This window comes from Tetrao urogallus (genome assembly GCF_951394365.1).
Source record: "Tetrao urogallus genome assembly, chromosome: 16".
Lineage (NCBI taxonomy): Eukaryota > Metazoa > Chordata > Aves > Galliformes > Phasianidae > Tetrao > Tetrao urogallus.
Genome location: NC_136829.1, coordinates 3,153,905 through 3,181,197, shown reverse-complemented (window position 1 = coordinate 3,181,197; position 27,293 = coordinate 3,153,905). Strand labels below are relative to the sequence as shown.

General features: G+C 52.5%; 1 protein-coding gene across 1 annotated transcript; it reads left to right on the top strand.

The window, feature by feature from the left end:
- Nucleotides 1-827: 827 nt before the first annotated feature.
- On the top strand, nt 828-27,133 carry MYH7B (myosin heavy chain 7B; the record flags this gene model as incomplete). Its single annotated transcript, XM_079543590.1, has 43 exons — nt 828-926; nt 1,661-1,816; nt 2,653-2,756; nt 4,218-4,361; nt 4,465-4,621; nt 4,717-4,744; nt 5,701-5,797; nt 6,702-6,725; nt 8,018-8,110; nt 8,857-8,920; nt 9,040-9,138; nt 10,097-10,200; nt 10,451-10,589; nt 11,142-11,260; nt 12,033-12,182; nt 12,520-12,690; nt 13,364-13,543; nt 13,627-13,759; nt 14,258-14,334; nt 15,949-16,036; nt 16,476-16,593; nt 17,163-17,286; nt 17,730-17,866; nt 18,624-18,879; nt 19,418-19,660; nt 20,046-20,222; nt 20,558-20,703; nt 21,240-21,330; nt 21,489-21,878; nt 22,290-22,416; nt 22,891-23,009; nt 23,231-23,427; nt 23,594-23,943; nt 24,335-24,459; nt 24,656-24,771; nt 24,902-25,094; nt 25,194-25,397; nt 25,499-25,624; nt 25,745-25,915; nt 26,066-26,170; nt 26,438-26,533; nt 26,613-26,829; nt 27,081-27,133. Exons 2-43 carry the CDS (start codon nt 1,720-1,722, stop codon nt 27,131-27,133), a joined length of 5,949 nt encoding a protein of 1,982 aa, XP_079399716.1. The 5' UTR covers nt 828-926; nt 1,661-1,719.
- Between the last annotated feature and the right edge of the window lie 160 nt (nt 27,134-27,293).

Below are 27,293 nucleotides of genomic sequence, written 5' to 3'. Positions count from 1 at the left end.
ATGCTCCCCCTGCTGAGAAGGGGGATAGCAACCACCTGTCCCCAGCCAGACACGGTTCCCATCATTTCTCTGGTTAGACTCACTTCTGTCTTTAGAGACTGCCTGCTTCCATGGTGGCAAGGTGGTTTGAGCTAGAGTTCATGGTGGTGCTGTCAGGACAAAGCTGTGCTTTGGGTGGTGATCACTGCATTGCCTGTGGAGTCTTTGGAGCCAGCCTGGGAAAAATGATATGGGGGAAACTCAGCAGCCCCTCTGTACAGAGGGATTTTTAATCTTTCCTAGACAGGAACCAAGCTCCCTCACTGAGCTGAGTACGCTTTGGGAGCAGGGTTTGGGCATTTAGTGATGGGCAGAATCCTACCAGAATCAGTCCCTGGCAAAACCATTACACTTCACTTACCAGTAAAGCAAATTGTGACTTTTGGTGCCAAATGGGAAGGGTCTGTTGTGGCTGGGCAAAGCAGGCAAACCCTTGGGGAAGAAGGCAAGTGGGTAAGCAGTAGGGGCCAGCCCTGAGCCCCTTGTCCTGATTCTCCACTCCTGGACTGTTTGATGAGGAGCGACTGGACCAGTGCTCAGCCAGAGGTTCGGGTGTGCTGACCCGGGAAGGCAGAAAGCAAAGCTCTCAGTGCTGCACTCCTTGTTGGTCTGCAGAGCTGCACTGCCTGCAGGGACTGCAGTCCCTCTCTCTGCCTTTGTGTTCGCCTGACAATACAGGAGTAAAAATAACCAGGCTGCATTTGCAGGGAGATAAAAGCGAAGTTTGCCTTTTGTGTCTCTCCGGGCAGTGGGACAGCAGCACCAATGGAGCTGTGTGGACATGACACATGGGAATTTCTGACATATCTTTTCCCACTCTGACCTTGACAGACACAATAAAAAGGGGCTTTGCGGCATGCACACAGCCACTCAGTCCTATCACTAAGGTTAGTAATAAGGAGCATGTCTGTGTGCGCGCTTCTCTTCCGCTACTAACCCTCCTCACCTCCGCAGGGTGGAAGTTTCTGCAGGACGGGCACTGACTGTGGGCACAGGGTGGGACGAAGCTGAACCGAGAGCATTTTTCTATAATTTGTGTGCTTTGCCAACATGCCTGCTAGCAGCACACTGATTTTGCTCCTGGCAGCGTTGGCATTTCGGCGTCCTGCTGCGGGACGTTGCATTAGATGGATGTTAGAAAGCAGTGCTGTAAAAGTGCCTTTCCAAGCAGCTGTCAGCACAGTCCTCTAGAATAGGTCTTCCAAGGGAATCATGCCTCCATTCCTGCTTTTATCATCCCTCAAGATTGCTCGGCAGCATGAACATGGGTCTTTACAGAAGCTTTGTGTAGAGCACCAAGGCTCCAGCAGGTCTGTAGAGCTGGAGTAGCTTTTAGCTGGCTTTGTCAAGAAAACGGGTGCCACTGTCTCGCCAAGCCATAAACACAAGTGTTGATTTTGACACCAATGTGATACAGGCTTGCACAGCAGGGCTGATAGCAGCAGAAGGGAAAGCATTCAGTGATCGTGTTGTTATTACGGTTATTATTTGCTAGTATTGTCACTGTCTTCTCTCACTTTCTAACACCAAGAGCATGTTTGGTGACTGCACATCGCTGATAGCAGCCCAGCGGTAGGTGCCTTCTCTGTGCACTGACTTCTTGTCCCTTCCCTCCTTTCAGCGTTCAGGTGTCTGTCATTCTTCTTTTGCTGTTGGCAAGTCCTCCTCCAGCCAGACAAGATGTCTCTGTTGGACATGAGCGAGTTTGGGGAGGCTGCTGAATACCTCCGGAAAAGCTACACAGAACAGCTGAAGCTTCAGACAATCCCATTTGATGGTAAGCCCCAAGCCCTTGGCCATGGCTCTCAGTGGAGATGTTCCCATCCCTTCCCTGGGTCTGCTCCCCAAGACATTGCATGTGCTGCAGAATTGCCCCCAGCACCCAGAGAACAGGAGGATCTCAGTAGGTTTCTGAGTGTCCCCTTGCTGGCTGAGCAGTGGGAGGAGGTGGCCCATCATCTCCTGTGACCCTTAGGGGTAGGAGACTGAGGGAGATGGGCTGAAGGACTGGTGGTGGCAAAATCTCCTCCATCTCTATTGGAAATGTGCAGAACTTGCTCTAAGCCATCCCACTCTGGCCTGTGCCTTCTGACACAGCAAACCAGGGGAGTTTCACTTCTTCTCGCCTTCCTTTTTTATTACACTTTGCCTGCAAACACATGGGAAACAGCAGACTTCATTCATACATTTGACTTAGGCAAAATAAACAGCTGCCAAACATGGAAAAGGCAAAGAAATCCTCACTCCTATCACCAAGATTGTAGGAAGAAATAATCACTGTCCTTCCACATTATCACACTGCATTCACACAGCATTCAGTTGACACTTTAAAATAGTTTTCTAGACATCAACGCATCCCTTCCCTTCCCTTCCCTTCCCTTCCCTTCCCTTCCCTTCCCTTCCCTTCCCTTCCCTTCCCTTCCCTTCCCTTCCCTTCCCTTCCCTTCCCTTCCCTTCCCTTCCCTTCCCTTCCCTTCCCTTCCCTTCCCTTCCCTTCCCTTCCCTTCCCTTCCCTTCCCTTCCCTTCCCTTCCCTTCCCTTCCCTTCCCTTCCCTTCCCTTCCCTTCCCTTCCCTTCCCTTCCCTTCCCTTCCCTTCCCTGCCCCCTCCCCAGGGAAGAAGCGTGCTTGGATCCCGGATGAGAAAGAAGCTTACATTGAAGTGGAAATCAAAGAAAGCACCGGTGGCAAAGTCACTGTGGAAACTAAAGATAAGCAAGTAAGCAAAATACCTTTCCTTTTCCAAGGGCCTGCAACTATGTGTGGAGGGGGGATATGTATGACAAGATCACGTCTGAACCCAGCCAAGATGTCCCTGAGAACCCATCCCCACTCGGCACTCAGTTGTCCCCCGAGGGCTGCCATGGGTTTGTCACTGCACAGTGTCAGCACTCTGTAGGCCAAGGACTTGCTAAGCGTGCCAGCCGCTCAGCATCCCCCACCAAATGCTTTCAAACCCGGGGTACTGAGCCAGGAGGGAGAAGGGGACAGCAGTCAGCTCCAGCTCAGCCCATTGCAATGCTGAACCATTGCCTTGCTAATCCTGGAGGTAAAAATCAGAGGTAAGGAAACAGGTCTTGCTTGTTTTAGCCTGGATTTGCAGTAGATTAAGCAGCACTGTTTGGGGAACAAAGAATAGGCAAAGAACAATATCCATTACAAATAGCTGCAAATGAGCTTAATTAATATCTCCTTCTCAGCTATGCGAAGTGCATGGCAACATTGCTGCCATGCAGAGACTCTCACGGGTATAAAATGGGGAAAAAGAACCAGCTGCTGACCTGGCAGTAACCGGTAGATGTGGTTGTGTTTGTTTCTCAGCTACATTTCATGGCACCGAGAACTGCTTGTGCCTGCCTAACTTAATTACGTCTAATTGCCTTTGAAATGTGCCAAGGTTCTGAAAAGGTTTTTGTCTGAAATTGGAGAAAAAATAATAATAAATAATAAATAATAATTAATAATTAATAATAATAATAATAATAAAAAACTCCTCCTATGAAAGGTAACTTACTGTGGAGGGGAGCATCAATCTGAAATCTTCCTTTGCCTTTTTAAATGCTTTGGTTCAAGATCTCCAGATTCTACAAACAAAGCAGTTTCCAAACTCTCTGAAACTGTTTGTGTTAAAATTTGTCATGGATTTGCAAAACCTGAAGCTGTACCTGCTGCCTCTGGATCTCACTTCCAACAGAAACAGTTTCAAGAGACAAACCCCGCTGCTGTCCTTCCATCTATTTCCCTTCTTTTAACATCTAACACCTTTCAACACCCTGTGCTTAATGCTCACCTATTAAAAAAAATAATAATCTCGGATTTTGTTTCAGATGCATTAACAAGCCCATTTGCTAAATCCAGGTCCTTGCATCCAGATATGTAAGGTGATATTTCCCCGAGGCTGGGATTTGCAGGATTAAACGGATCCAGCTCCAAGTGGTGGGGTGTGCATGTCAGCTGTTTGCCAGATAACCACAGACCTCTCCGATGGGACAAGGGGTGCTGAGCGCTATGCAGGGCTGTGCCTGTTCCCCTGTCCCGAGGGTGGCACCTGCAGGAGGGCAGAAGGAGCCCGGGGGCAGAGGTGGCACCCGCAGGGAAATGTCTCCATAGTGGAGCTGAGACGATGTAGGGCTGAGGCTGCACCGGGTCTGAGCCCAGTGCCGCCATGTCATTCTGGCAGACGCGGGTGGTGAAGGAGGATGAGCTGCAGGCCATGAACCCCCCCAAGTTCGACATGATCGAGGACATGGCCATGCTGACGCATCTCAACGAGGCCTCCGTGCTCTACAACCTCAAGCGCCGCTACTCCCACTGGATGATCTACGTAAGCCACCGCCGCTGGGGGGTCCCCGCCTCCCTCCCCCCGCCATGAGGAGGAGGGCTGCCGGGGCTCCCCGTCACCTCAGCCTCCCCCTTCCCACTCACAGACCTACTCGGGGCTCTTCTGCGTCACCATCAACCCTTACAAATGGCTGCCGGTCTACACCGCGCCCGTGGTGGCGGCCTACAAGGGGAAGCGGCGCTCCGAGGCTCCGCCGCACATCTACTCCATCGCCGACAACGCCTACAATGACATGCTGCGCAGTACGGGCCGGGGCGATGGCGGCGCGGGGGGGCTGCCAGCAATGGCGGAGGGTCGGGGGGCAACCCCCACTGACCGCTGCCTCCTTCCCTTGCAGACCGCGAGAACCAGTCCATGCTCATCACGTAAGTCTCTCCCCTCACTTCCCGCCTTCGTTTCGCCCCCCCCGCCATCTTGCTGCCCTCATCCCGCCCAGTGGTTGTCAGCCCGTCCTACGATGCCAGGCTCCCTCACGGCGCCCGTCCCTGTGCCACAGATGGCGGCTGTGGCCAGAGGAAAATGGCGGCGGTGGAGGGCGGAGGGGCAGTGGGCGACGTGGGAGGGTGTAGGCCAGGTTGATTTCAAGTGACATATAGATAAGGGCTATATAAAGGACTCGAAAGGACCCCAGGCTTCTGCCAAGAGCCATGGACATTTTTAGCAGCGGCCATAGCCTAATTAGGCAATGCAGGGGCTGAGGAGAGATGCTTGGCTCTGGTCCTGCGTGCTGTGCTCCGCGGCTCCCCCCTCTCTTTGTCATCTGGGATTACAATAGGGAGCAGCTATCTATAGGGATGAGCTCACCGGGCCCTTCGCAGCCTGCGAGCCACCCGAGCCCCTTGCTTACCCAGCCCCATGTGGGCACAACCTGGGCAGGATCAGCCATGCCGTGCCGCCCTGGCCATCTCCAAACAGCCAACGAAGAGAGGCTGTGCTGAAACCAGCCAGCATTGAATCCCGGACAGCTGAAGCCCTGGGGCAGGGCTGTGTGCCCACCAGCACAAAGCTCAGCACCGCCTCAGTGTCTGCTGGCACCTCCTGACAGCTGTGTGCAGCCCCATAGCAGAGGGGCTATGATGGCAGCCTTGCTCCGAAGGATGCAGTGCAGGTTTTTGCTCCTTTCTACATTTGCCCTCCCCTTGAGAACTGCTGCCTAGGATGGCAGGGCGATCGCCCCATCCTTCCCTCGTGCTTCACTTACCCTAGCTGGCACAATGCGTGGGGTGGTTGGGCAATGCCGGCAGGTTTGCAGAGTCTCTGTTTGAAGTTTTGCCTGTTCTTTGCCTCATATCCTTGATCTGTGTATTTCTGTTACCCTAAGCGGAGAATCTGGTGCTGGTAAGACTGTAAACACCAAGCGGGTCATTCAGTACTTTGCCATTGTCGCAGCCTTGGGCGACACACCGGGCAAGAAATTAGTAAGACCTTCTTTTGAAAGAAATTCTTGCTGTTTTCTTCCTTTCTTTTTCTTTTTTTTTTTTTTTTTTTTTTTTTCTCTCCCTCCCCCTTCCCCCTCCCCCCCCCCCCCCCTTCCTCCTTTCTTCTTTTTTTTTTTTACTTTTTTTTTTTTTTTTTTTAAATTCTTCTCTCAACTTTTTGCATTTGGAAACCTGTTTTGGTCTGACCCGCCCAGGGCTTGGCTTTTCCCTGACTTTTGAACAAGCAAGGCTTGAAACTATCTTGCTCAGGGGGGAATGGATTTTTTTAAGCGTCTGCTCAGTGTGAGCAGCCTGGAACAGGCACTTCGGATGCCCTCTTTACCTTCTCTTCTTTCTTCAACACCCCACAGATCTTCTTAAGGAGCTCAAAAGAAATGGTGTAAAACTGCAATTTCCCACCTGGCTCTTTTAAGCCTTGCTTTTCCTCCTTTTCTCCTCTTTTTTTCTTTTTCTTTTCTTTTGTTCATTTTGACCCTTCTCTACCTTGTCCTTTTCTTGCTCTTGTTTTGATTCTTTGGTGCTGGTTATTTTTGAGCTGCTCTTGCAATTGCTTCTTTCTTCTTGATACATTGAGGCTCCAGCCTGCTTTCCCCTTACAGAAGCAAACTGGTTGCTTTAGGTATCAGACAAACAATACTTCAAAATTTTCTTTACTCTTACTTGGTTTGGATTTAACTGTTCTTGCTTTTTGATGCATTTCTTCATTTTCTTGAGCTAATCTATTTAACAACTTTTTGGCAGATCTTAAAAAGTTTAATCCTCCCATTTTTTCTTGGGCCGTTTTGGCACTAAATGGCCGTGTCCTGCTTTTCTGATCATGCTTCTTGTGGTTCTTGCCTGGCTTTTCTGGATTTCTAAAGACAGTTTTCTTTCCTTTCTTTAGGCAGCTGTTGCCACTAAAACTGGGGTAAGTGTTACAGACTCTTAATCTTTAATGCTGAGCACTGGGTTCTGCTGCAGTGGAGCTACAGCAGGGTGATAGGAAATGCCAGTGCCAACAGTCATGGCTCAGCCATTGTAGCAGCTCACATGTATGCCCTTAACTCCCAGCTCCTCTTTTGGAGCACCAAGGAGCTGCATTTAGCTTATACGCATGGCCAGCTGCATTCCTATCCTTTTGGGTGGGAAATCCTCATTAAAATATGAAGCTCAGCCCATTCAGGAAAGCAATTACTAAGAGCCAAACAGTTGGAGGGCTGCGTGTGTGAGCTTTGGGGTGGCCCATGGGCAGGCAGGGCAATTTTAGAATGGGCTAAACTTAAGAACAACAGATCAAAGGATATCAAAGGAAAAATGCAGCTTGCTACTAAAAACCATGATTCACAGCTGCTCCCTGTCTCTTTTGCCCTTTACGTGCCCGGAGCTGCAGAGGCAGGGTGCAGCCATGCCCCACATGTGGTGGTTGGCACCCAGCAGCAGAGCAGTGGGAGCTGTCATGGTGTCAGGGTGAGGGCACTGAAAGGCTCTCTCATGGAAAGTGCCCCTGTTGTCAGACTCCACTGTCCTTCGTGTGGTTTGGCACAAGTCTCTTGCGTCTCTCTTCTAATTCTTGTCCTGCTTTGCCTGTGTTAGGTGGTGCCTGTCTCTGTCTCTTTGAACTACACGTATGAAACATACTATGAACTATGTGTATGAAGCATGGTTATGGAGCTGTTAATCTCGAGGTTTGCTCCAAAGAGATGCAGAGAGACCAGCAGATCATGCCAGCTGGGAGCCATGATGTGTCCCTGTCACGCTGTGGCCCTGCCATGCATTTGGTTGGTGCAGGGAGCTAAGCCTTTTTTCTGCATCTCTTCATTCACAGTGCACTGATGCTTGAACTGTCCATGACCCTGGTTTGGTGGAAGGGGAAATGCCTGGCAGAACCTAAAACGTTTGGGCTGTTGTGACAGTGTGTGCTTGCTCTTGGTTTGCATGTTGTAGCAGCCTAGGAAGGGAGCGAAGGACTTCTGGGTGCAGTTCAGGCAAGGGGAATCCCAGAGAGAGCATTGCTGCAAAATCCAACTCTTCTGACCCCAAACCCAGCTGCATCCCCTCGTGAGACAACGTGAGACTTCAGGAACAGCAGGCTCTAAAGACATCTAATGAGTGCAGCAGGCAGATGGGAACAGAGCCTCATGCTTCATTTCCCTGTGACACTGATGACAGATCCCCTTTAGCTGAGTGGGAGCTGATGCATTCTTTGGTTTTGTTTTCCAGGGCACCCTCGAAGATCAAATCATTGAGGCTAACCCAGCTATGGAAGCTTTTGGCAATGCCAAAACCATAAGAAATGACAACTCCTCACGTTTTGTAAGTGTCTTAGAAAGCCACTGCTGATGTGCAGGGTGTATGTAAGCTGAACACATCATCCATAGCATAATTGCTTCTGTATGGTGTGGGCACAGAAGTAGCTCTTCTTCCTAGGAGGGCTGGAAGGGCTGCCAGGGCCAAACTGGCTAAATTGGTGCAGTGGATTGCATGTTGGTCAGAACGAATTGTCCCTGTAAGGACAGCCTGGAGCTGGAAAGTCTGTTCCAGGATCAGCACTAAGGGGCCAGCAATCAAAGCTCGGAGTGCTTGATAAACGTGTGTCCTTGAGGCAGCTGCATCCCTTTTGCAAGCCCAGCCTGGGTCTGTGTTGGGCTGTGGAGCTGACTAACCGCAGGTGGCTTTGATGCCTGTTCTTGTGCCTGTGGGGGATGGAGAGGTTGTGGGGCTGAGTCTGCTCAGCACACGATAGCCAGGAGGCTGTGGGCAGACTGGGTGTCATACTGCTCTACAGGAGTGCTTAGCTTTCAGAGCGGGCCTGAGGACAGGGATTTCTTTGCTGTGAGCAGTGTTTCTGCTCACCAGTGTTTAAAGCCCCAGGTGATACCGCCTACCTTCTACCAGAGAACTTCACCCACTTGTCTCTCACAGAGCACAGTATCTTGCCTAACATCAGCAGAAGTGGGAAATCGCCAGTGATGCTTTAGCTGTGTGAGTTTACTAGGAGCTGCCCAGAGTTGTGCCTGTGTAGACAAGCCCGGTGTTTACCTTCCTGTAAATGCTTTCAGGGCAAGTTCATCCGCATCCATTTTGGCCCCTCAGGGAAGCTGGCCTCTGCAGACATCGACATCTGTGAGTAACACGTGCCAGCTGCAGGGGGTGGATTTCTTTCTCCCTGTTTCTGCTGATGGTGGGTCAGCTCCAGGGCAAAGCAAGCCCTCTTGTAAGCTCTCTGCCCTGTTTGCTTCTAGATCTCCTGGAAAAATCAAGAGTGATTTTCCAGCAACCCAAAGAGCGAAGCTACCACATCTACTACCAGATCCTCTCTGGGAAGAAACCAGAGCTGCAAGGTAAGGCAGCATAGCCTTTACAGTGTGACGGCTTGAAAATAGCCAGGAAGAGCTCTGTTTTGAGCGTCAGGGTCCTGCTGTCCATAAGGGCTGAGCAAACCCAGCTTACCATTCAGGTCTGGCCCTCAAATGCTTTGATGACTGTGCAGGATTGTAGGATTTTCAGATAATTCAGGGTGGAGAAACCAGTCGCTTTGGTCTGAAAACTAAAGGCCTTTCTGCAGCTGTCTGGGAGTGGGATAGCAGTCTCTGAGTCTGTCTGCAGGGTGGGAGTGCACCTTGCTAAGGTGCCTTGCACAGAAACTCCTTGTTGAGTGATTCTGCACTGACTTCAGCACATGCAGGTAGGATATATATACTCATTTTGGGGTAGGGGAAAGTGTTTTGCAGTCCATTCTGAGCTCCTCCTGCCACCCTAGGGGGATGATTTTCTTTCAGGTGAATTTGCAAACAGCTGCACAGTTCTCTTGCTGCAGCAACCCAGGTATAGACATATCCTGAATATGTTCCCCAATACAGTACCAGCTGACCCCGAATTTGCCTTGGAGCCACTCTTGTGTGCTGGGCAGTCCTGCCTGCCCTCTAGATGCCAGGTTGCACAGAGTGCTCATGAAACCTTTCCACACAGCAGGAAGATGGGTGCCACAATGCCCTGGGGAGGTCAGCCACTTGGCTGCCGGCTCTCGAGCCCTCTGCTGGCTCCAGAACAATACCTTATTAGGCAGGTCTGGATTGCTGCACAGTGCAGTAATCTTATCTGGTGGTCACAAGGACATGGATGGCCACTTCTAAATCAGTCTGCAACAAAGCCATCTCCCAAGATAGCAAGCAGGAGAGGTGATTGGTGCCATCTAGTTGAGGCCAGTATGGCTTTACTTCTTCATCTGTATCCAGCGTTGGCCCTTTTGCACCAACTTTGTCACTCTGGCCTCACTGCATATGTGTCTTCTCACAACAGATATGCTGCTGCTCTCCCTCAATCCCTACGATTACCACTTCTGCTCTCAGGGTGTAACAACTGTGGACAACTTGGATGACGGCGAGGAGCTCATGGCAACAGATGTATGTGCACTTCCTTCATGCCACAGAGCCAGAAGTGGGGGCCTGGGGGAGAGTATGGGCATCTTGGGGGTGTTGGACTCACGGTCAGATTTTCATGGAGTGAGATTCCTCAGCCAGATGTTCACAGACTAGAACATCCTGTCCCACTCAGCCCCAAGATAGGGAAAACATGTTGGGAGACAACGGGAGCACCCACCCTCACCTCAGGGTGCTGATTTTGTTCTGTCTGTGCTGCTTTGTCTCCCCTCAGCATGCCATGGACATCTTGGGCTTCAGCAATGATGAGAAATACGGCTCCTATAAAATAGTGGGCGCCATCATGCACTTTGGCAACATGAAGTTCAAGCAGAAGCAGCGGGAAGAGCAGGCAGAGGCTGATGGCACTGAAAGTGAGTTTTAATCTGTGCTGCCAGATTCACCCAACCTGAGCTTGGCATCCAAACTCCTCTGAGGGCAGGCTGTGAACATTCAAGATTGTGATCCTGAGCAGCTGCAGTGTTAGGACCTGCTCTGGGCACACAGAGGAATGTTCACCTGGGGGCAGGCCTTGTTGTGGTAACACTCGTGATGGAGGAGTTTGTCTTCATGAGGAGTGTCAATACAGGTTCAGCTGCTACATGGTAATTAAAAAAGACTGTGATCTAGTAGAAATGATTTCTTACAGAGGTGATTTCCTTGCTACAGTCTACTGTAAAGAGACAAAAATTACCTCGTCAGCCCAGATTTACTGCATGAGAATCTAAGATCCCAGCCCTCTAAACTGTAACTTCTAAGGCAGAAGGTGCAGCCTGTAAGAACAGCATGAAATATCCAAAATTGGAAATTGCAGTTCAGCCACTGGAGCAGGCCTGAAGTTAGTTAGCACTGATCAGCAGAATAGCTGATTTTTTCTTTTCTGTGTCCTACTTTCTTGTTTCCTAATGCCTTGTACGGTTTTACAGGTGCTGACAAAGCTGCCTACCTCATGGGGATCAGCTCAGCTGACCTCATCAAGGGGTTGCTCCATCCTCGTGTGAAAGTGGGCAACGAGTATGTGACCAAAGGTCAGAATGTAGAGCAGGTGGGTGTTTCAGGACACAGGCTTCTATACTCATGCTGGTATGTGACTCTGCAGTCAGGCCCTGTGTGCAGTGTTACTTGCTCAGGATGCGTGGTGCTTCAGTTAGGAAGGAGACCCTAGAGCACCATGGTAGGATGTATCCACACTTACTGGTTCCTGGTAGCTGGGACAGTTGGCTTCAGGGTTGGCAGGTTGTTTTGGATGGTAACCAAGGCTTTGGTTATCAGTATCTTTGAAATGTGAGTTGGATCTTAGCCGGAAAAAGTTTGGTTTCTATGGGTCTGCTTCAGACAGTCACAGTCCCATGAAAAGTTCAGTTCTGGACAATAGAAATCTCATCTAAATAAGTGATCTTGTGGGAGACTGTAATGCAGCAAAAATGCATCTGCTCAGCCACGTCATGATTGAGTACCCAAACCTGGCCTGGATGCTCTCAGCCAATTCTTAAGTAAAATTTAAGAGGACCTCAGATATTGACTGGAGTCCTATCCAGAGGCAGTGAGGTGTAGGCTCCTGCCGTGCACATCTGAAAATATTGCTTTGGACTTGAGCATATACCCCAAGACCTTGGAGGTGCTCATTGGACCAGAGGTGCAGGAACATGCTTGTGAGCATGGGAAAGCTTATCAGAGAGAATGCTGCAACCCTGAACTCCCCGGATCTATCAGTCTCTCCTTTGTGCACTAAGAGGAGTGCTGTCCTGCAGCCTAATGCCTGCAAAAGCAGTATGATGCATGGCGCTCACAACCTGCTCTCTGGTTTCCTTTGGCAGGTTGTCTATGCTGTGGGAGCCCTGGCCAAAGCCACCTATGATCGTATGTTCAAGTGGCTGGTGACTCGGATCAACAAGACCCTGGACACCAAGCTGGCCAGGCAGTTCTTCATCGGAGTACTGGACATTGCAGGCTTCGAGATCTTCGAGGTGAGTTCTGCAGTCCCCCTGCAATGGGCTCAGGGGAATGTTGTAACAAGACAGCTAGGTCCCCTGCTGTCTTAACAGCTCTATCTCTGCCAAGAAACTGTTGGTCTTGATAGGATGAGCTCTTGTCTGTATTTATTTGTCTGAAATAAACAGGCAGCTCCATAGCTGCTGCTCTAACATTGCTGTGGAGCCTCCAGTGAGCTCCTGGCTACCTGTTTTGGTAGCAACTTGTTTGAGTCCAGCAGGAGTTGTTCTTCACACCCAGACAAAGCAGGACAGTGATTCTCTTCATCTCTGGAGCTTTACTTGCTGAAGCAGGTTGGTTTTGTTCTTGCAGTTCAACAGCTTTGAGCAACTGTGCATCAACTTTACCAACGAGAAGTTGCAGCAGTTCTTCAACCACCACATGTTTGTCCTGGAGCAGGAAGAATACAAGAAGGAAGGCATCGAATGGGTCTTCATTGACTTTGGCCTGGACCTACAGGCTTGCATTGACCTGATTGAGAAGGTAAAGCACGAACCAGGACACAGAATTGGCACTTCTGGTAGACAGCTTGTTCGTAAAGACAGGAGCAATGAGAAGTGCTCTGCTACCAGAAATAGAATTAGTCTCTCCCCAGTCAGTGGCAACTGGACAACTTAATTTTTCCCACATTTGTAGCTCAGAACCTTCAGCTCATTGTTTGGACCACTTTTTTTACACAAATTTTGTCTTTGTGGGGAATTCTGTTTACTCACCAGTGAGCAACAGAACCAGGAGATGAGGGGAGAGAATAACATGGACGGAACGGAGAATTTTTCCTCTAGAGAATGGTGATCTCACTGATTCTGAGCACCTTTAATAAAAGATTTCCACAATTTCATGGAGGAAACCCACCCTTTCTTTTTTTTTTTTTCCTAAATGAACACACCTGTCAGGATGTCGGAGGGACCACTCCTTTCCTGACAGTAGACCACATCTGGGCAAGACCAATGTCTTGTGGGCCTGGCCAGTCCCACTCTCAAGTACACCAGGGGAGCAAGGAGAGTTTGCCCCATGGTAGATGTCTTGCACTGTTTGCCTGAGTGAGGACATGACCTCTCTTGCCTCACCTTGCCCAGTAGCACAGAGAGTCCCCCATTCTGGGATGGCACGTGGCAAGAATGAAATCAGATTTCCTCATGCCACCTTTTCTCTGCAGCCACTGGGAATCCTGTCCATCCTCGAAGAGGAGTGCATGTTCCCCAAAGCCTCCGACATGTCATTTAAAGCTAAGCTCTACGACAACCACATCGGGAAGTCACCCAACTTCCAGAAGCCCCGGCCGGATAAGAAGCGGAAATACGAGGCCCACTTTGAGCTGGTGCACTATGCTGGTGTGGTACGTGCCTGCCTGCTCTTCGGCAGCACTCGCTCTCCTCTTGCAGGGCTGAGCTTACCTTTGCCTTTCTCCTTTGCCCACAGGTGCCGTACAACATCATTGGGTGGCTGGACAAAAACAAGGACCCCCTGAATGAGACAGTGGTGGCCGTCTTTCAGAAATCCCAAAACAAGCTCCTGGCCTCTCTCTATGAGAACTATGTGGGCTCCAGCTCAGGTGAGGAACAACCTCATCCTTCTTCAAGCTGCACTTTGATCCCTTAACTGCAAAGCCTCATCATACACACACACAGCTGTCGATGGAGCAGCCTGGGCAAAGGGAGGACCCACACCAGCTCTTAAAGCCTCTCACCTGGGTGGGTGCTCTGGATGTGCAGCACTAGCCTAGGGGCTTCAGGTGGCTATGGAGAAGCAGGCTGAGTCTATGCAGGGCTGCACTCCTGTCCTGGTAGACCTGCAAGAAGTGACGTAGGATGTGTGAAGGACTGACCTGTTGCGAAGAGATGGGGGACAACACACAGAGCTGGATGCTGTGGGAGGCGTTTTTGTCAGGCTAAGTCTGCAGCTGGCTGTTACTATCTCTGCTTTACAGAGAGCGAGGGCTGTGGGCATATCACTGACATTTTCAGTGCAGAGGTGCTTGGAGGTGCTATGGAGTCCTTCAAAGCAAGCTGTCACTTTGCTGATGTACTTAATCCATATTTTAACCCAACAGAGGAACCTCACAAACCAGGATCCAAGGAGAAACGTAAGAAGGCAGCTTCCTTCCAAACAGTGTCCCAGCTACACAAGGTAAGAGCCAACCCTTCATGCGTGGCCATGAGGGATTTATGTACAGAGCATCCCAGCACCAGTCCCACTCCCCTTCCAGAACTCCAGGCTGTCTTACACATGAGCTCCTTGGTCTTGAAGGACCACAAGGGTTCCAGGGAGTTGTCCTGGCTAGGCAAAAACTCCTGGCATCTTCTACTTGGCCCTGTGCCTGGCAGAGTCCCAGCCCTGTCCCCGTGCTGCTAGGGAAGGATGTGAGGCTCCAGACTGGGAGAGCCATGGCTCCCTTTGAGCTGGAGCTTGTGCTGCTTCTGCCCACGTGATGCTTGTGCAGCTCCTTCACCTCTGAGGGAGCGGCAGTTAAGACTTGTAGTGATGTTTAGATATTGTATTACATGAACATCACTTTAAGTCTGTGCTACTTCTCTCCTCATTCTTGTCGGCGGGAAGGACAGCCTTTGGGCAGAAGAAAATGGAGGAGGCTTTAATGGGTCTCTGAGCATGCAGCTCTCTGCTCTCCTGTCCATGGAGAGCTACGTGACAGCTCAGGATAACTCGTGCCCCTGATCCCATGCTCACCGTGGCATTTATTTGTCCATCCCAGAGTTCAATCAACTTAAAAACAGCACAGAGAGGTGTCTGTAATCCCAAAGCTGTGGTCTGCTGTGACAGCCTTATGGTCGCAGGGTGTTCAAAGAGAGTCTTGCCATCAGATCCACCCAGAGCTCTAGTAGCCAAGGAGAGGTTCCTGGGGACAAGGTTCCTGAGCAAACCTCATGCAGAGAAGCATGTGGTGTTCTTTCTTCTGCACAACTCACAGTCCCTGGGAAGTGTCTGTGGTGAGAAGTTGCCCCATGGTAGGGCTTGCCAGAGCTGGTCTTGGACTGGCTGAGCCTCTAAGGAAGGAAAGGCAACCTGGGAAAAAAACAAGGATGCAAATGCTTTTCCCACAAGAAAAGGCAAGACTGTGAGTCATCCCAGGATTCAGGCCTCTGACAATGCTCTACTGTAGGGCCTTAATCCCAGGAGCTCGTTTCCACTGTCCTGCCAGGGCATGCTGGTCTCCAAGCAGATATTCACAGAGCATCCATCATGAGCCAGACCTGACGTAAAGCTGCTGGAAGGATGGAGAAGGCTCAGGCTGGCCTGGCAGGGCCCTCTGTTACAGCCAGAGGGCATGGGCAGCACTCTGGGGTACAAGGAAAACCCCTATTGAGATGAGGGCTGCAGTTGGTATGGATGCCAGCATTGGATTTGTAGAGTGCTGAGGGCAGGGCTGATGGACACCAGCGGAGCTGTATGGCAGAAATGTGCTCAGTCTTGGTTTCTGGCTCTTCCCTGTAGCAGAACTTCACTTACAAACACTTGTGAGGCACCTGACTCCTGTCTGGCACAGCAAAACCAGTTCTGGTTGGCATGTCTGCCCACCGTGGTTTCTCTGCTGTTGCACACACCTTGGCAGAAGGCAGTGGTGCTGCTATGGGCAGCAGCGAAGCAAGAGGAAATTCCCTCCTCTCTCCCCCCACCATGGGCAGTATCTGCTCTCTGCCTGCCTGTGAGAGGAAGGAGCCAGAGAGAAGCACTGTGGGAGCAGAGACATCACCTCATGCCTCATCCCCCATGTCTGCCCTACAGGAGAATCTTAACAAGCTGATGACCAACCTGCGCTCCACTCAGCCCCACTTTGTCCGCTGCATCATCCCCAATGAGACAAAGACCCCAGGTATGCATGGACTGAGACAGCACCCTGGCAGCTCCTTCTGGCAGGGACTCCTGCCCTGCTCCTGTACCCATGTGCTACCCAGTCCTTTTCTCACAGCGGTTCTGCTGCTGCCAAGACCTGGCTCCATTTCTGTGGAAACCACTGAGACCCTTGCCAGTCTCCTCTACCAGTGAAGAAGTTTTGCCAGGCTCCCAGCTGGGCTGTGTGCTGGCAGCTGGGCTGCCTTGCACTTGTTTGACATCAGGCATAGATGAATTTTTCAGACTGATTTCTATCCTCTTGGGCCTGGGCTGCAGCACTGATGCTCAGTATAGGCTTACAAAACAGCTTAGCACCTGTGCTCCCAGAACAGCCCCCATAGGCTGCTTGCAGAGTTCAGGTCATGCTCCCCCCATCCTCTTGGGCTGAATGTTTCCTCTGTCCTACTCTCACCCCCTAGGAGCCATGGATGCCTTCCTGGTGCTGCACCAGCTGCGGTGTAACGGTGTCCTTGAAGGTATCCGCATCTGCCGTAAGGGATTTCCCAACAGGATCCTCTACGCAGACTTCAAACAGCGGTAACTCCCTCTTCTCCCCTCCCCAGCATGTGTTCTGGGGAAGCTAAACTCCCAGCTTGTGCCGGGCTGCTCGGAAGCCCACATAATGTGCAGTGTGTGACAGGTCAGGATAGCTGTGGTACCAAATGTGGGTTGTTTTGTGCCAGGCACAATGAGACGGCAGGGGTACTGATATTTCAGGTGCTGAATGCAGGATTGATGCAGGTGATTGGAGGCAAGGCGCAGGACCTTTGGTCCTGGTTCTGATATCCTTTTGCTTTGGGGATCCTTACCATTCCTTGACTCCATCCATCCTGCTCAGCCTGGGCCTGAGCCAGGCAAGGTGAGGCCAGTGGCTTCCTCCTGCACAGTCGTCCTCATGTACAGGGCCTAAGATATGGCAAGGTTTCCTGGGATCTGCTCTGCAGCAGATCCTAAACTGAAGCCCGGAGCTCCTGCTCTGTTTGTGGCTTTAGCTTGTGCTGTAGTGTGTGGGGACTGGCACGACTTGGATACAGGGACAATGATGGAACCACCAACTCTTGTGCTGAGGTTTTCTTGAATGCCCTCCCTCTGCTTTGTGCTTGCAGCTACCGTATCCTGAACCCAGCAGCCATTCCAGATGACAAGTTTATGGACAGTAGAAAGGCCACAGAGAAGCTGCTGAGCTCTCTGGAACTGGATCACTCCCAGTACAAATTTGGTCATACCAAGGTGAGACCAGGCAACTGCTGGTCCTTGGGGGGGTGATCTCATTGCAACCCATCTCTTTGCAACCCCAGCTAGCTGGTATTGCCCAGCTTGCCCTCTGTCTTACTGCAACTCTGCTGAAGCCCTGTGCTCTGCATGCTGAGCGTGGCCTTCACGAGACTGAAGGAAGCGAAAAGAAGGATAGGAGGAGGCAGGTCTGGGTGCTGCTGCCTGAGCTCATACCACCCAGTGCAGCAACTGGTCCTACTGGGAATATGTGGGGATGGATGCAGGGCAAGGAGAGATGGTGTCCAGCTGTTCCCCTCTCTACAGAGCCTGGGTTTGTGCCCTGCTGCTCTGAATACCCCCACTTTGGGCTGTACATAGAGCTCAGGCCTGTCTGACACGTCATGTCACCCATGGACTCTCTGTCATGTTTGACTCCATTCTCACACCTTTGTCTACAGGTGTTTTTCAAGGCTGGTTTGCTGGGCATGCTGGAAGAGATGCGAGATGAGCGTCTGGCCAAGATCCTGACCATGCTGCAGGCCAGGATCCGTGGGCACCTCATGCGCATTGAGTATCAGAAGATCATCAGCAGGAGGTAGAGTTGAGGGGGGAGAAAGAGTTTTGTGAGTGCTTCTTTTTTCCTCTGTGCATTTCAGTGGGTTTGGTTTGTGGGGTTTGCCTGTAGCTGGCAGAGGATGAGCATGTGTCCTGGTTTCAGCTGGTACAGAGTTGTTATTTCCTTCACTGTGTCTGTTATGATACTCTGTTTTCTCTTTAGGAAAAAAAATAATGTTGATAACACACTGCTGTATTAGTTGTTGCTGAGCAGTGCTGTACAGAGCCAAGGGAGAGTGGGTGAATGACTGTATGGTGCTCAGCTACCTGCCAGGTTAAACCACAACAGCATGGAAGGGGTGGAGGCAAAGCTACAGGCCTGGCATTCTTGACAGGAGGAGTCGGTGCATCTGGGCTGGGAAAGTGTTTGGTTTCCATTGGAAGAATTCAGTGGGTGCAGAAGGAGGAGATCTGAGAACCACACCACCCATCCCACCAGTGCCACTGCAGTGTGATCATTCATACGACACAGAGCTGCCCAAGGAGGCTGTGGATGCCCCATCCCTGGAGGCATTCAAGGCCAAGCTGGATGTGGCTCTGGGCATCTTGTTCTAGTGGTTGGCAACCCTGCAACTAGATGATTTTTGAGGTCCTTTTCAACCCAGGCCATTCTATGGTTCTATGGTACTGCTATTTGTCCTGCTGGTGAAGGATGGAGTCAGGTCTCTGCTGCAGTTGAGAGTTGGAGGTGGGGCAGTCTACACCCATGATGATCCTTGTTGCTTGTATTCCTCCAGGGAAGCCCTCTATACCATCCAGTGGAACATCCGAGCCTTCAATGCTGTTAAGAACTGGTCCTGGATGAAACTGTTCTTCAAGATCAAGCCTTTGCTGAAGTCTGCTCAGACTGAGAAGGAAATGAACAACTTGAAGGAGGAGTTCCAGAAGCTGAAGGAGGCTCTGGAGAAGTCAGAGGCTAAGAGGAAGGAACTGGAAGAGAAGCAGGTCTCCATGATCCAGGAGAAGAATGACCTGGCTCTCCAGCTGCAGGCAGTGAGTACCTCACCCTCTCCCTGGCAGCATAAACATAGTGCAGGGTCTGTGGGTAGAGGAAGGAGCAGAGAGTGCTAGATCCCTTCTCCAGACTCTTGCAGTTCTGAGACCCACTCATTGCCGCAATCCACTTGAGATACAGTGTTAGACCCGGTGAAAACCTGAAGCTGCATTACAGTCTTGCTGTCTCAAGGCTGTCGTGGGAATTCATGGTTCCCTGGCTCTGAAAAGGGTGATCTCATATGGAGGTGGAAGTGATGGGAATGTTTGCTGTCCAAGCTGTGGCTGATGTGTGGCAATTCTGTGCCAGAAAGCGTCAGTTCAGTGTTTCTTGCCTCTGGAAAGTTGGGTGCAGTTAGATTTTTGGCTCTGGTCAATGCTAGATGTTGTCCCTTGGCCCTGCGTGGAGCTCCTTTCATTACACCTGATCACTTTGGGTTTGCTCTGTCTTCTACTCCATGACTTTTGCAAGGACAGTGTGACTGCTGTATACTTTTGGAGCAGTGGATGAGCACCAGCTTTCTTGCATCTTTTTTAGGAGCAAGACAACCTGGCAGATGCAGAGGAACGCTGTGACCTGCTGATCAAGACCAAGATCCAGCTGGAGGCCAAGGTGAAGGAGCTGACAGAGCGTGTGGAGGACGAGGAGGAGATGAACTCAGACCTCACTGCCAAGAAGCGCAAGCTGGAGGATGAGTGTGCAGAGCTGAAGAAAGACATCGATGATCTGGAGATCACACTGGCCAAGGTGGAAAAGGAGAAGCATGCCACGGAGAACAAGGTGACTGACCCTTCCTGCAGGGAACGGCCTAATTGCCAAGATAAGTCAGCCATTTAGGGGCATGTAAGGGAATTGTTGGGGACAGTACTGCTCATGTGTGGGAGCTGAGGCTGAGCAGAGTGCTAAAAGGTGTGGCAGAGAGCAAAACCCCACAGTGTCCTGCCTTACAGCATGGGATTGGCATGGGCAAGTGATTCTGTGCAGTAGCAAATGTTTTGGGGTTTTGATCCAAGCCAGCCAAAGGAGAAAGGAGCTGGCTGCTGCTGTGGTACTGAGCTCCTGTTGATCATGGATTCCTGCCTTTCGTAGGCCAAGCTGCTGTGTTAGCTTTGCATCACCTGTCTCTAAGAAGATGCACTTAATTTTTTTTACCTATCTGATCTAGGTTAAAAACCTGATTGAGGAGATGGCTGCTCTGGATGAGATTATTGCCAAGCTGACGAAAGAGAAGAAAGCACTACAGGAGGCTCATCAGCAGGCCCTGGATGACTTGCAGGCTGAGGAAGATAAGGTCAACACGCTGACCAAAGCGAAGGTCAAACTGGAGCAGCAAGTGGATGATGTGAGTCATGGCCAGTGACAGTGAAGTGAGAGTGGTTTGAATCACACACCTTTGGGAGAACCCATGGGCTGCCACCGAGTGGGGTCTGGAAAACGTGGTGATTGTTGATTCCCATGCAATAAGGCCAACTGGTGAGCAACCTCACTGACAAACTGCCCCTGAACCAGAGGACCCCCATGGGGAGCAGCCTGGGCTGAGGGGAAGGAGCAGTAGGCCAACTGGGAAACAGCTATGGCTCTCAGGGCTGGGTGAAGTTCCCAAGCAATGGGCATGGGGGAGGTCAGGCACTACAAGGGCTTCTTTCCCTCCCTATCCTTTTGCCCTTTGTTCTCCAGCTGGAAAGCTCTCTTGAACAAGAAAAGAAAATCCGCATGGACCTGGAAAGAGCCAAGAGGAAGCTTGAAGGAGACCTGAAGCTGACACAGGAGTCTGTGATGGATCTGGAGAATGACAAACAGCAGCTGGAGGAGAAACTCAAAAAGTGAGTGTGTGACATGTACTGGGCTGTGTGCTTTATCTGTCAGTGCCTGCTTCTAAGCCAGGTAGACACATGCAGGACCAGTTGGGATGTGGCTCTGAGCACTGCTGGTGTGATCAGTCCAAGCAAACGGAGGGTTTAGTTTTAATGGGCACTGTGCAGAGGTGCTGCAGGGGCTGCTCTCCTGAGATGTTTCTCAGCTGCACAGACTGACAGATCAGGGAGCTGTAGGAGTTCCTTCATACTAACTTGTTTGGCAGGATTCTAATGTGGAGCTGAGACCTCAGCTACAAGTACAAACTTCATCACCTTGTCACTTCATCCCCAGCTCTAGTTGGGGAACAGGCAATTGCAGGCAAAATCTAAGAGCCAGGCCATCTACTGCTCTTCACCCTGTTGTGCACTTTCCTCTGAGGGTTAGTTTATTTTTCTTCTGGGCCTGGATAATACAATGCAGGGAATACTTTTCCTCCGGCTTCAGGATGCAAAGGGCAGGATAGTGTTTGAGCAGAGGTCAGCTCTGCCTTCTTTCTGTACAGGAAGGACTTTGAAATGAGTCAGCTGAACTCAAGAATTGAGGATCAGCAGGTGACCGAGGCCCAGCTGCAGAAGAAGATCAAGGAGCTCCAGGTATGGTTGGAAGTCTTGTTCTCACAGCCCAGCGGTCCCAAATTCCCATCAGATGTAATGTGCAGGGGGCATCTGCGTGGGTTGTCCCATTGTGGGGAGCAAAGATGCTGGAACATTAGACAGTGCTTGGAACATCTGCCCCATCCTGTCCCTTCTAGGCCCGTATTGAGGAGCTGGAGGAGGAGCTGGAGGCTGAGCGTGCCGCTCGAGCCAAGGTGGAGAAGCAGCGGGCAGAAGTGTCCCGGGAGCTGGAGGAGCTGAGTGAGCGGCTGGAGGAGGCTGGAGGAGCAACGTCTGCACAGCTGGAGATGAACAAAAAGCGGGAGGTGGAATTCCTGAAGCTGAGGAGGGACCTTGAGGAGGCCACGCTGCAGCACGAGTCCACGGCGGCCGCTCTGCGGAAGAAACATGCAGACAGTGTGGCTGAGCTGAGCGAGCAGATCGACAACCTGCAGCGTGTCAAGCAGAAGCTGGAGAAGGAGAAGAGCGAGATGAAGATGGAGGTGGATGACCTGTCATCCAACATCGAATACCTCACCAAGAACAAGGTGGGTGCTCTGCACTGGGCAGCTTCGTCTCCTTTGTGAATAGGCAGCTGTGACTCTGTCATCAGTGCAGCTCACTGCAATGCATTCTGCACAGCCCTGTCCATGCACACTTATTCACTGGGTGCAGCCTGTCCCTATTGTCGCCGTGGCAGCACCTGCAGAATGCTTTGCTTGTCCTAGTCAAATCTGGAGGATCTGGGAATACAGTACTTGTGTGAGAGACTTCAGAATGCTACGGTTAGCTTAGTAGGGATGTAAAAGCTCTGCCAGGCTCTTCCTACCTGCACTGTGTGCACCAGGGATTTGCTGAGCAGGGCTGTAAGGTCCAGGCGTGCAGTCACTGAGTCCCTCTTGGGACGGTGCTCTTTGGGCAGAGCCTTGTCTCATGTAGGCTTTACTTGTTGCATGCAGGCCAATGCTGAAAAGCTGTGCCGCACCTATGAGGACCAACTGAGCGAAGCCAAGTCCAAGGTGGATGAGCTGCAGCGGCAGCTGACTGATGTGAGCACACAGCGGGGCAGGCTGCAGACTGAGAATGGTAGGTGGGGGTGTGTGCCTGTTCCTGCACTGGGGCGTCTGCGCTGGGGAGCTGTGGTTCAGTTGTGCAGGCTGTCCAGCTCCTCGCAGGGGCAGATATCAGTGGAATCTCCATCTGGAGGAAAGGGGAATGGATGTCCATGGTGTGCCTCTGCTCAGGGCTTGCAGTGCTGTTGTATGGTGTGGCAAGGGAGGGGACTTCTGTGGCAAGGCTGTTTTAACAGGTGCTGGGGGGGGGGGGGGGGGGGGGGGGGGGGTATGGTGATCTCAGGCATCAGGAGAGGGTTCTCAGCTGTCACACTTAGCCATTAGCTTCTGGGGGACACCTCTGTTCATGGGCCACAGCTTGCCTTACTGGGAATACAATTGGCTTCTGGAGTCTCAGTGCAACTGAAGGCCATAAGATGTGAGCGGGTGTGGGCTCAAGCATGGGTATCCAGCCCCAGCACAGCTGTTTGGCTCTGTTTGAAACCAGGGGAGCTGAGCCGGCTGCTGGAGGAGAAGGAGTCATTCATCAACCAGCTGAGCCGTGGCAAGACCTCGTTCACACAGACCATTGAGGAACTCAAGAGGCAACTAGAAGAGGAGACCAAGGTGAGACTGCTGGGCCACGGCTGGTCTCTGGGTGGCTCGGAGTGGCAGATGGCAGTGCAGTGGGCCAGCGCAGTACTGAGGAGGTGGGACGTAACCTGCATACAGATGCACCAAGGCAGCTTTTAGACACTGAAAAACAGAATTGCTTCCCTGCTAGCATCCCAGCTGGCATCCAGGGGCCTGGGGCCAACTGCTTATCTCATGAGCTGTTCCTTCCTCAGAGCAAGAATGCCCTGGCGCATGCCCTGCAAGCTTCCCGCCATGACTGCGACCTGCTGCGGGAGCAGTACGAGGAGGAGGTGGAGGCCAAGAGCGAGCTCCAGAGGAACTTGTCCAAGGCCAACGCCGAGGTGGCCCAGTGGAGAACCAAATACGAAACAGATGCTATCCAAAGAACAGAGGAGCTGGAGGAAGCCAAGTGAGTCTCATGCCTGAATTAGGTTACCTGTGGGTGGCAGGTTTCTATTTAAGGATGTGACCCTCCCAAATCCGAGGCTTTTTGGGCAGACCAAGGCCTTCCCTGCAAAGCTGCAGGTGGGCTGGCATTTGGGCTGGAGGCGCTTACTCCTTGCTGCTGTCTGCAGGAAGAAGCTGGCCATTCGGCTGCAGGAAGCAGAGGAGGCTGTAGAGGCTGCCCACGCCAAGTGCTCCTCACTGGAAAAGACCAAGCACCGGCTGCAGACAGAGATTGAGGACCTCTCAGTGGACCTGGAGCGAGCCAACTCTGCCTGTGCTGCCCTAGACAAGAAGCAGCGCAACTTTGACAGGATCCTGGCTGAATGGAAGCAGAAGTATGAGGAGACTCAGGCAGAGCTGGAGGCATCACAGAAAGAGTCACGCAGCCTGAGCACAGAGCTCTTCAAGCTCAAGAACGCCTATGAGGAGTCTCTGGACAACCTGGAGACCCTCAAGAGGGAGAACAAGAACCTGCAGGGTAGGACTGGGATCAGGCCTTCCCTCAGACTGTTGGCAGCCTTGGCCCCTGCTGTCATGGACAGCCCATAGCTCCCATGTCCTTAGCCCTGAGGCAGCTGTGTGGCAGGATGGACATCCATCTAGGCAGGGAGCACTGTGATCCTTTGACAAGAGGGTCTTTTGTGGTTCCTCACATCCCTCCTGTGCCCTGTCCCTCCTTTCCTTTGCACTGGCCACAAGGGAGCACAGCAGGGCCCAGCAAAGGGGGCTGGTGCCCATTCTGCAGGCACAGCCTCAGCACCCAGGGACTGGGGGAACGTGGGCAAAGCTTGGGTGGGGTGATGAGTTTGTTCTGCAAGAGGCTGGCACTGCAGCCCCACTCCTGACCAAACACCTTCTGCTCCTGCCAGAGGAAATTGCTGATCTGACCGACCAGATAAGCATGAGCGGCAAAACCATTCATGAATTGGAAAAGCTGAAGAAAGCCCTGGAGAATGAGAAGAGCGATATCCAGGCAGCGCTGGAGGAGGCTGAGGTGAGCCTGTGTTTCTCACTGAAGCTCACAGATGCCTGCTGCACCTGAGAGCCCCTGGACTCCCTACAGCTCTGGGGAGGTGGTGCTGGGGCAACTGGATGCACTTCTGGGTCCTACTTGTGGGGGCTGAGGCCAGGCTGGGGTGGCTGGGGAGGCTTCCCTGGGGGACTTTTCCCAGAGCTGCTGTTGTCTGTAGGGAGCCCTGGAGCATGAGGAGAGCAAGACGCTGCGCATCCAGCTGGAGCTGAATCAGATCAAGGCTGATGTAGACAGGAAGCTGGCAGAAAAGGATGAGGAATTTGAGAACCTGAGGTGCGTGTGGCGGGCTGGGCTGCTGCTGTGGGCTGGGGCAGCATCATGGCCACAAGACAAGCACGTCTGGCTGAGGCTGATCCAGACAGATGTCCCTGGGAGTGGAGCTGACACATCATCCCTCCCGCAGGCGCAACCACCAGCGTGCCATGGACTCCATGCAGGCCACGCTGGATGCTGAGGCTCGGGCCAAGAATGAGGCTGTCCGGCTGAGGAAGAAGATGGAGGGAGACCTGAACGAGATGGAGATCCAGCTGAGCCATGCCAACCGCCAGGCTGCTGAGTTCCAGAAACTGGGTCGCCAGCTGCAGGCCCAGATCAAGGTGGGGGGGATGGGCTGGCTGCTGCCCCTGTGCCACCCCTGCCTTCTCCTAGCTCTCCCTCCTCCTTCCTGTCACAATTGACCCCACGCTGCCCCGCAGGACCTGCAAATCGAGCTGGATGACACCCAGCGCCAGAACGATGATCTGAAGGAACAGGCGGCCGCCCTGGAACGCCGCAACAACCTCCTGCTGGCAGAGGTGGAGGAGCTGCGGGCTGCCCTGGAGCAGGCTGAGAGGAGCAGGAAGCTGGCAGAGCAGGAGCTGCTGGAGGCCACCGAAAGGGTCAACCTGCTCCACTCACAGGTGAGGGGCTGCAAACTGGCTCCTGGGGCACTGCTGGGACCGGTGAGCCGTGAGCCAGTTGGGCACGGCCAGTCCTTGTGGCACTGCCTCTCTGCCTGCAGAACACCGGCCTGATCAACCAAAAGAAGAAGCTGGAGACCGATATCTCCCAGCTGAGCAGTGAGGTGGAGGATGCTGTGCAGGAGTGCCGCAATGCTGAGGAGAAGGCCAAGAAGGCCATCACGGATGTAAGAGGGGGCTGGGGATGGTGCTGAGTGGCTTGGCAAGGTTATGCAGCATGCATGAAGGTCTCAGAGCTCTTCCAGGCAGGGCTGCCCAGTGATGTGTCTGTGCACTTGGCCTTGCAGGCTGCCATGATGGCAGAGGAGCTGAAGAAGGAGCAGGACACAAGCGCACACCTGGAGCGGATGAAGAAGAACATGGAGCAGACCATCAAGGACCTGCAGATGCGCCTGGATGAAGCAGAGCAGATTGCTCTCAAGGGGGGCAAGAAGCAGATCCAGAAGTTGGAGGCCAGGGTGAGGGAACAGGGGCAGAACCCTGGTGGTACGGGCTTTGCAGGGCACTGGAACTACACTGGGCAGGCCCGAAGGACGTTGCCTGGAGTGGCACTTCCCCAGGGAAGTGGCCTGGGCTCCCATGACTGAGGTGGCCTCTCCTGGCTGCAGGTGCGTGAGCTGGAGGGAGAGCTGGATACGGAGCAGAAGAAGATGGCTGAAGCCCAGAAAGGCATTCGCAAGTATGAGCGGCGGATTAAGGAGCTGAGCTACCAGGTATGGCAGCACCGGGCACAGCTTTGGCCCCACGCTTCTCCCCATTTGCTGACCCTCATGTTACTCAACACCCCCAGCATCTGCCCTCCTGCTCTGTGTTGGTGGCATGGCTTCAGCTGAGGGCTGGGACCCAACAGGGCCAGTCCAGGGGGCATGGAGTTGGTGGATGCAAAGGGAGCACAGGGCTGCCTTGCACTGGGGCAGCAGGGCTGAGAGGTCTTGCCCAGCACCGGAGCCCTGCTGACTGGGGTGGGGGGGCACTTGCAGACAGAGGAAGACCGAAAGAACCTGACCCGGATGCAAGATCTGATCGACAAGCTGCAGAGCAAGGTCAAGAGCTACAAGCGCCAGTTTGAGGAGGCGGTAAGTGCAGGTGTGCTCTGCTGCTCTTCTCTGGCAGTACTCAGGTCAGTCCCTCACCCCTGGCCCTGCCTCCCCCCAGGAGCAGCAGGCCAACTCCAACCTGGTGAAGTACCGCAAGGTGCAGCACGAGCTGGATGACGCTGAGGAGCGAGCTGACATCGCTGAGACGCAGGTCAACAAGCTGCGTGCCCGCACCAAGGAGGTCATCACCTTCAAGGTAAGGCCCAGCCCCGCTGCTCACCCTCTGCAGACAGAGAGCGGCACAGCACCAACACCCTTCTCTTTCACCAGCACGAGTAGGAGGAGCGTGGCTGCCCGCCCTGCCGCCTGCTGTACCTTGGAGGCAAATGGCTGCAACAGTCACTGCCAGCTTTGCGCCGAGTTAATAAACGTAGCTGTGCCAGGAGCGGCTCCTCTGTGTCTGTGCTGGTATGAGGGGCTGCAGCAGCGAGGTGCAGGGTGAGCTGGGATCTCTGGGAGCATCTTTCACAGCCAGACAGCAGCAAGAGGCACAGGCCTTTCCTCACCCTGCACCAGTTTGCTCCAGGTGGGAAACAAGAGCCCCCCAAGCACACGCTGAGCTGGGCAGACCAGAGCTGAGGGACGGGGGAGAGTGGAGTGCAGAACAGACCTCCTCACACCCTCGTAAGCACGGTCCTGCGCAGCACAGAGAGGTCGACCAGGGCTTTGGCAAAGGGACTACGAAAGAAAAGACATCTCCAGTAGTTTCTTTAAAATAGATTTCTTTAATAGTTTCCAT